Genomic DNA, 9,675 nt, shown 5'->3' with positions numbered 1-9,675 from the left:
TATGGCGCTGTCCCGCCTGTCAGTTCACTGATTCTACATAAATGAGTAGAGTCTACGTGAACGTATTGAAAGGCGCGGCTTACACTTGTGCTGATATTAATATAATTAGTTATAATACACACATCAATATTCAACCATCAGAAATTCATGAAATGTACTATATAAAATGCTGAAATATCGATTACAACAAACTACAAATGTATATCTAGAACCATGGCTGAGTTGCTGGGAAATGCGGCTATTCTTGAGAGTCTGAAACAAGATGTATCTGATCTGCAGTGGGCCATTGGTGAAATTGTTTCAAGGATTGGGCCTGTGCAGCATCCATCATGGAAATTTCCCGACAAACTATCATGTGACCTAGACATAGAGGATCTTCTTGATCTGTACAGTTATTCTGATGATACAGAAGAATGTCAGGTGGCCCACATTGCACTGTATGAACTGGTTATTGACAGGTAAGTAAACATGGTTCTCAATTCAGTTTTTAAAAGTTGACATTATTGCAAACTTTCAACTAATCACATTAATTGTACATGTACTGATATTTTACAAACAAATCATTCTGCAAGTACATGCATATAATGTGTTTTTGTACTGTTTGATAGAATTTAATATATCAATAAAAATGGTAAATCATGATTTATGATTGGAAAACATTTTTAGCCTCTTTAAATTTCCCAAACAGGCAGATAGGGATAGAATCAGTTTGAATTACATCGATCCAGAGTCAATTTCAGACTGGTATAAAACAAAAAGCTGATGGAACATGAGGATAATTCATACTAGGATAGAATGATATAGTTAAAGTATGTTCATGTAGTAGGTCAGATTTTGTAATACATTGTTTTCTGATCATGATGCAAAGACTTCCTAAGGACAGGTATTACATCAAATCAACTTACCAGTTTACTAGTTAACTTTTCACTATAACAAAAAGGCAGTTTACTGGTGGTATATAATGCAGAACACATTTGTTGGATTTGAATCATTGTACATGTTTCTTATGCTTGGTTTCAGATTTGTGTATTTGATGCAGACTCTGTCAGCCTACAATAAGCAGACCATGTCTCGAGGTGGCATAGATCTGACAGACACCAGTAGTACATCTGTTGGCCTGGTCGTCAAGCAGTACTGTAATCGACAGATACAGCTTCAGACCATGCTCCAACAAACCATGTCAGACGTAAGGCTTCCACATATAAACAAATCAGCAAAAATGTCTTGATTTAATGAGATATTATCTTAAATAGTTATTCCTTAATGTACAAACGTTCCTGATCCCTTTATAAACTGCAATAAGAATTTTGTTTGAAGTACAAATAACTCTGTATAAGTAGATCACTTTGAAGATGTAATAGAATGCCTTAGATGTGGATGAAAATGTAAATAGCTTTTAGAGTGATCGTACAAATCCTGTATAAATGCAGAACAAGTGTTTTCATACCAATAACATTTTGATCGTATGACCTCTAAGCACTTAATGCATGCATATAATAAAACTGAGTTGGCAATGCTCAACTTAAGTTGATCATGATTGGGTTAACTGAAGCATTAATCTGATCAGCTCTTTATCAGGTGAAGTAGGACTTTTTATTATCTGAGATTTGCTTACTAGAAACTGGCTTCATTTCACAATCTATATTAATATATGATTTGCATTTGTGTCAGAATATTTATGTTGTATTTTTGCTTCAGATCAAAACAAAAAACAGAAAACTAGAAGAGATAGAAAATAACATGAAGAAGATGTCTGACCCACTAGAGGATGGTTCTCGCACAGGTTCAAACATGTCCCTGAACAGTGTGGGTCAGTTGTCCAACAAATCTGTGACAGCCATGAGTGCCATCTACACTGCTAGACAGTTTGAGGAGATTGCAAGGGACGCCAACAGTAAATCTTGTCAGACAAAAGAGACAGCTTTTGTTCCTTGTGAAGCATGTCATATTGCTCAGAAAAGTTTTAAGACAACTGGTGACTTAATTGTCAATATGTGTAAAAATCAGAAACTACCGTCCAGTCTACAGCAATATCGTCCATTAGTGGCTGAATTAAAATGGTTATCATCCAATGATATGGCCAGATGGGCAGGAGAACAAAATAAAGACCTGAACAGAATCAACAAAAACCAGGACAACATTCTGGAAGTTATAGCAAACCTCAAAGATGAGGTGGAAACATATGAAAAAAAGTGTAAGAAGTTGGAAAAGCGAGTGTCAAACTTTGATAGTGAAATGAGGACAGAACGTGAAGTGCAGTCAGCTCTAAGGAAACAGTTTGACCTCAAGGTCAAGGACATGCAACATGACCACCAGGAAACTGTTGCTGTGATAACCATGCAAAAGAATGAGCTAGCATCAACAAAGACAGATCTAGAAAAACAGCTGCAGGCTTACAAAGCAGACTTGGAAAGACAACAATCCCTACTAACAACTCTAGGCATGTACAGCAATGCATTAATTTCATTAATTTTTCTTAAATTGTGCATTTTAATTTTGATTACCTCAGCCTTTTAAAATCTTGAAACACCACTTTTGGTAAATTCTCAGGTAGGTAAAACATTATGATAAATGTTTCCAGATTAACACAAAACTATGTATTGTTATCCAAGTACAAAATAAAAAATTCTTTGTCACATGGATGTAAATAAAAGTCAATCTTTTTATTGATAAATCTGGTAAAACACTTACAAATGTACCATACTGTTGGAGTTGCATTAAGATAAATTCCAATATCTTTAATTTCATGCCACCATTTGATAAAACAGAGGACACAAGAGATCGTTTAATGAAAGATTTGGAGGAAAACAAAGCCAATGCTGAAGACATCCAGAAACTTCAAAGTGAACTTATAAAGATCCAAAGTCAGTTTGAGAAGTCCTCGAAGGAGCTCTCTCGTGAACTGGCGAAGAATAAGAGCTCTTCAAAACATGGGAAGGTAAGAATTTACATTGACATTAAAAGGTTTAGAACTCTTTGATTATTATATGTATTGTATTTTTTATCTGTCTCGCTCATCATCTTTACTCTCCTTTGTGTGAGGTAGGTAATATTTACGAATGGCTATACAAGTTACTTGCTTTAGATACGGGTATACAAATATATGTATGCATATATAGATAACAGGTACATCTTGACAGTTATTTCAAGTCTACAATATATTGTTGTTAGGAGGAGGGAGGGGAGAATGGGATGGTGTTGGTGAAGGTTATTAAATGTCTTTTCTCTTTATGGATAATTTTGTATATGAGGTTAATTGAAAAGAGATTACTTAGTATATCTACTGTTGATAGAAAGATCAGATTAAAGTATTATTGTAGATTCTTATCAATATTTGAAAAGTCCTTTACACAATCCAGACACTAATATGTCATGTATGTAACAAGTACACTGAGTTTCTTCAGTTCTATATATATGACTAGCACATGTATATATCCATTTGTAGTCATCTGTTAGTCTGAACTTTGTCTTGATACAGAGTCTACAGACAAAACAAGACATGTTGCTGCAGAGACTGGATACACTGGACCAAGAGAATGAAGAACTGAAGGACCAGGTGGGATTGGCTGAGGAGGAGCGAGAGGCAGCCCAGGAATCCCTAGAGAAGGCGCTGGAGCAGGTCACCAAGTTACAGACCAAGATCAAGGGTGATGAGGTAAGAACAGTCGACCCTGTAAACAGGATAATTTGCTTTAAAATTTCGTGGGAAAATGTCACTTAATGTAAAAGATGAAGAGAATAAAAAATAATACTTGGATGAAAATAACATAATAGACTAATTAGGTTTTATAGATGTTGTTTTGTTTACGAGGAAGTATAGAAATATTTTGTTTGAGAAGAAGTCCAACAACTAGCAATAACATGTAATTTTGGTTAAAGAGATACTGTAGAAGAGAATGCACTTACAGGGGATGATGTCCTACTAATTATATTAAGGAAGAGATGCAGAGAATTTTTATTGGAGGAGAGGCAGGTACACTGGGGTGGATGCTCTGTAGAACATCAAAGGCACAGTCATGATTAAAGATGGAATTTTGCTTTGATTTGTAAAACAGGAATTGATAGAACATTTGAGTGCAGAAAAGGAACAGCTACAGGAATCCATCAGTCAGTTGGAAACCAGCATAAAGACTTTAGAACATCAACTGGAGGACGCAAAGGAGCGAGAGAGACTGATGATAGAGTACCCGGATCTTAACGGACCAGTCAACCGTGACCTCCAAGGTAAAACCAGTGTCATTTTAATTTCTAGTCAAGTTAGCTAAATGTCTGTAGTAATCTGTAGTAAGTAAAAATGTTATCCTTCTTTTCTTGGTCTTTTCCCAACACCTTACTGTTGCCGTCTCATCCTCATCTCCCCACCATCTTTCTTGGCAGTTTTATATTTGCCCCTTTTACGTCTTTGTTTATCCCTTTACCTTTAGTCCAAATTGCTGTGTTCTTAATTTCAAATGCCTCTTCTCTTTCCTCACCTTTTCCAGTAATGTAATCAATTGTCTTATCTTATACAGGTACAAAAATTTCTCTCTCTCTCATTTCCCTCCCTCTCCTGACATCCCTATTTCCTTCTGTCCTTTCTTTTCCATACCCTCACAAAATCTCTTACCAGTTTTTCTCAATGTTTCAGCATCAATATTTGCTCTCACTGTAACTATGTACAGGGAGGCACAATGTTGCCTCAATGTTCTGATTGGGAAAGGATTTCATTTCCTTGACAATTTGATGTTTGATGTATTCAATATACTTTAACTAGTACATTTGGTATGACTGTAAAATGTATTGTTTTTAATCTTGTTTTTACTTGAGAACGGCTAAACTAAAGCTAAAAATGCTTACCCTTTCAGAAAACCTGGTATTATTCTCCTACTTCTGCAGTAATCTCTCTGTAAATGTTTTTTTTTTTTTGTTGTGGTTGATATTTTATCTTCCTGTCATTTGCTTTTTAGTTTCAATTGAAATTCTATGAACATGTTGTCTCTATAAGTACAGTATTATAGTCTTTGTCATTTTATCCTCGTCAGTAGTATTCCTTGATTATATTCTTCCTTTGCCCTTTAGGTACTGGTGATATTGTGGTTGATATGGAGAACCAAGTGAAGGCCAACTCTCAAAGGATCACAATTCTTGAGGAACAAAATGAGGGTCTGAGGAATTCCATTACCAAGATTTTGTCTATCCAGCGAGGTCCTGGTGGGTCACCTCCAAAACAAGCATGGGTTGAAACGGTACTGATGCCATCAATCATTTCTCTTTGTTTCTTTGGTTAAGTTTAAATGGCACTCAACAATTTTCCATTGATATTTGATAATATAAAAATATATAATACACAGTACATATGTCTTTGTGTAATTGATTCTTAGCCTATATATATAATTTATTGTGCGTTAGGATAGCTTGCCAACGGTTGACTTTACTGATCATATTGGTTTTAACTTTTTCTTTGAAAGTACTGGATACACCTCTTTTATATGTTCCGTTTGTCTTAATACAAAATGTGTTGTAACTTATATTTTGTAAATAAGTATGAGGAAGCAATACAGCTGCAAAATGGAGATTATCATTAATTTTGATCTTTCTCATTGAGTGGTATTTTTTGTTTGTTTTTAGATATGTAAACAGGATCCCTATTTTCATTTTGATATTTATAAATTGTAATTAAATGAAATGTTACTGCTTTCAGAAGCAGATTATGTTGAAACTAAATTTAATGTAGCATCGGTGTTACTTCTCTTTATCTATTTATTTATTTTTCTAGACTCTGAAGCCAGTAACACTCTGGAACCAGCAACAGTTGGACAAAGCTCAAAGTGAGGCTAACAATGTGTGGATGCCAGAGAGGTAGGATATGATGCTAGTATTGTGAAGATTCCTGTAAATGAATGCAGATGTCAATTTTTACACATACACCATCATTACTGAAGTTGAGAATTTGTGTAAATATCCATGCTTTCGTAAATAGAGGGTTGGCAAGACTCTCCGACTGCATGCTTAAATAAATCTTACAGTGGATTTAAGACCATGGCACCAATAAATGTGGATGTATATTATGAGAGATAAGTTCTGAAAAAAACACTTCACTTTCTGTTATTTAGTTCCACTGCAAAAGAACACACCACATCTCCTATGCGGGAACAGAATGGTGGACACCCAGAAATGAAAACACAGTTTAATCAGCAGCACAGTACTGTTAGAAAAGAGCACAGCAAAGCCAAATCCCCTCCGTTGGAGAGTAAGACAAAAACACCTATGGAGGAGTTTGTCGTGGGACGGAGCAGCAGACCTTCAAGTGCCAGTCGGAGAGGGGAAACTCCCAGTACTGGAAGTCGTAGTCGACCTTCCAGTGGGAAAGTGATGGCTCCTGTCAACTCAAGCAGCATAAGTGCCTACATACAGATAAGGAAGGCTGCAAAACTTGGAGTCAGTGATCTTAACACCATGACACATTCCAAAGGTTTGTAAGAAAAAAAAAAAAACAATAATTCATTTGAAAGATGTTTTGTATGTATAGTTTTCAGTCAATGATATTTTATATTGTAATTTTATAATCAGGACACTCTTTGATTTTGTGGTTTGACATTTCTTGCAGCTACATGTACAATCAAAAGAAAAGTTGAATTAGTCACCAAAAATATTATTTCAGGAATTGCCGTACATGTAGATGGTTATCTGGCCATCTTATATGTAATATTAATGATGAAAACTGTATTTTTTTATTATAGGCGTGAGTGTAAGGCCACCTTCTGGTAAAATATCCAAAGCAACAAGGGAGATAACTACAGCAGGCAGTGATACAGACTATACCAAGAAGGACATGTTTTCGTGTGAAAAGTGTGATAAGATGTATTCTAGAATGCGGGACTTAGAAATCCACAAATCTTATTGTACAGGGTAATCCTGCAATAATCACACATTCCTCCATAACAAGACATGTAGGTGACTATGGGGAGATATATGCAGTCCTACATTAATCCTACATCCTTCCAAATAGAACAAGGATAATGTAAATGGCATGGCTGTGCAGAGATTCATATAGTTCTACACCAATCACACATTCCTCTGTAGCAGGACATATGTGCCTGTACAGAAATTGATTAACACTTACAAAAAGTCAGTTAGTTAGAGTTCATACAAGAGTTTCATTTTGATGAAGAAATCGAAAACTTTCATGATGACAGAGAACATTTTTTTATTTCTACTAGATGATATAAGGTGTTCTGTAATTGATGATATTTACGTTGTGATTGTTTCTGGTGAAGTATGTTTGTTATCTTTTTATTATAGTGAAAATTATTCTAATGTTCTGCTGACTTTTTTTATATCGGTCTAGACTTGATGAACTCAAGACCAATATCGAAAAAGTTGATAAAATGTCAGAATAATTTGGACTACAAATGTAACTCAGAGTTTTGATGAAGAGTGTACTTGTAGATAACATCTATCTTCTACACTGTATATATGATTCCCTGTTTAGAAGGGATATATTTTTGGCAATGCTGACGGTCTACATCGAGGTTATTTTATAAAGTTATCACAACAGTTTACAGTCTTTTCCTTATTGCACAACACTTTGAATATATAGTTTTTATGTATGCATAACACTGTTATAAGAAATAACCAACACTAGTGTGATATCCTGTTCCTCACATCCATCCAACAGTATAGTTTTCGAAAGCCAGATATCAGCAGGCAAAATGTGCTCATTGAAGTTCACTGAAATAAGGCACATAATGAATACATACCTGGTATATTGTGATAATCAAATACATTGTGATATGTTACATGTTCTATTTCACCAATTCCTTTTTGTATCACAATGAAGATAACGCTTCATATTAGCCTCATGCAGGAACATCAAACATTTGTGTCTTAATGTTATACTGAATCCTTCCGTAATTTTTTTATTGTAGTTAAATGTGCAGTTTGTGTTGTAATCAGTTTTGTTTTATGCCACTAAAACTTCTGTATCAAACTCTGATATAGAATTTCAGTGTAGAAAACATACTTCTGACCACAGACATATAAAAGAGTCCATCCCTCTTTAGATTTTCAAATGTTTTTGAACTTTTTTAATTGAATTTCAAGAATGCATGTTTAAGGTTTTTGTAATTCGTTAAATACAGATAAAATTATAACATGTTATCAATGATCACTTGTTCCTACATTTGTGTTTATTGGTTTTGACTATCCTGATGTATCAATTCATACTGGTGATTCAAAATGTGTGTGACATCCACACTCGATATTCAGGCGTAATTATTGAGCTTGCATGTAATTAAAGGGATTTATGGTTATGCAATCAAATCCACTTACAATGATTTTTTATTTTCCAAATAGAAATGTTATAATAACCGATATATTATAATATTCGAGAGGGCCATTCATTACCATGTTATATATACAATATATGTCCATAGATAGGATTATTTTTCATATTTCTGACAGTGTTTATGATACTCCTATCATGTTGTAGGGTATAAAGACGCTGGTAAATTTATTTGTCTAGAAACGTTTCCCTTTGGAAAATTGTCCTGGTTTTAAGTACAGACTCCAGATCTAACTAGCTCAAAAGGGTAGCTATTTTTGAGGGAGGCATTTCTTTTTTGATGGATGGAATCAAACAAGAAAAAATAGATACATGAAAAAGAAATATCTAAAAGAGAAAACCATTATAGTATATTTGAAAAAAAACATCACATTTGCTTCAAGTTTCAGCAGTTATTGAAAATATGAACTATAGAATTTTTTTTTTTTTTTTCATTATAATGGCAACAAATGTTCTTGTTATGAATTTTAAGTCTAATTTCTTTTTTTATAAATGTACAGGTTGATAAGGTTGTATCATAACATATCAGTTATTATATCAGGAATATTTCATCGAGCTAGGAACTTAATTATTTCCTTTCTCAATGTATAAAGCTTATAATAGTGTTACTTATTATCTCCCTTTGCGTTGCTTGTCCAGAATTCTGTTACAGTCAGAGACGTACATGTTTTTGCGTGTTGATTAGAGAAACTTGTCTTAGGACAGGTTGGTGCTTTTAATAAATTGTTACTTTGCTCATGTTTTCTAAATATATATCAGTAGAAAATAGCCTTACTGTTAAATGATTCCTGTTATAAGAAAGGTACAGTTGGATGATAATCCATGTAAACTGTGTAAAGGTATACACAGTTGTTACATGTACATGCATTAAGAAGTTCAATAGATTTCTTGCTTACTACACATTTGTACATATACAACATTAATACTTTCTCAGAGAGTGTCTTTAAAGCAGAGCAAGGAAACACTACTTATCCCGTATTTTCGTATTTTGTACCGTAAAATAAATTATTCATTGACAATTGTGACGTTTGTTCTGTTGATGAAAACAAAAAGATATATGAATAAATATTTAAAAAAAAAACCCCAAAAAACCAAAAACACCAATTTTAAATATTGCCTGTTGTATTACATGTACACAGTCATCCAGCCTCTAACTCTTATCGATAACAACGAGGCTTTGGTTCAAAAGTTGAATTTACCTACTTATTGTCACGGTGGAATTTTTAAACCAGTGCAATAAACGAGAATTCCACGGAAGTGGGTGTGTTGCTTGCCCAGTAAGGTTTCTGGAGATGAGTTATATAGAAAAATAGCCATGTATATTTATTGTATTTATTCCATTTATATATATA

The 9,675-nt window shown here is 34.1% G+C and overlaps 1 protein-coding gene across 1 annotated transcript; it reads left to right on the top strand.

Moving 5' to 3' along the window:
• The first annotated feature begins 213 nt into the window (after positions 1 to 213).
• LOC132545079 (coiled-coil domain-containing protein 157-like) lies at positions 214 to 7,113 on the top strand. The gene is made up of 10 exons (XM_060208748.1): positions 214 to 458; positions 1,021 to 1,186; positions 1,699 to 2,440; positions 2,769 to 2,938; positions 3,479 to 3,655; positions 4,056 to 4,224; positions 5,059 to 5,225; positions 5,756 to 5,838; positions 6,093 to 6,451; positions 6,720 to 7,113. The coding sequence occupies exons 1-10, from the start codon at positions 214 to 216 to the stop codon at positions 6,890 to 6,892; spliced, it is 2,451 nt and encodes an 816-aa protein (XP_060064731.1). The 3' UTR covers positions 6,893 to 7,113.
• Positions 7,114 to 9,675: the final 2,562 nt, after the last annotated feature.

Source organism: Ylistrum balloti, unplaced genomic scaffold (assembly GCF_031769215.1).
Source record: "Ylistrum balloti isolate Yb309-2 unplaced genomic scaffold, AGI_CSIRO_Ybal_v1 Utg369822, whole genome shotgun sequence".
NCBI classification, from domain to species: Eukaryota; Metazoa; Mollusca; class Bivalvia; order Pectinida; family Pectinidae; genus Ylistrum; species Ylistrum balloti.
This window is presented reverse-complemented; position numbering and strand designations above follow the sequence as displayed.

Coding starts and splice junctions, on each gene's coding strand:
- LOC132545079 (XM_060208748.1), top strand. CDS start 214: ATGGCTGAGTTGCTGGGAAATGCGGCTATTCTTGAGAGTCTGAAACAA. Junction 2,939..3,478: donor GCTCTTCAAAACATGGGAAG/GTAAGAATTTAC, acceptor GTCTTGATACAG/AGTCTACAGACAAAACAAGA. Junction 3,656..4,055: donor CCAAGATCAAGGGTGATGAG/GTAAGAACAGTC, acceptor TTTGTAAAACAG/GAATTGATAGAACATTTGAG.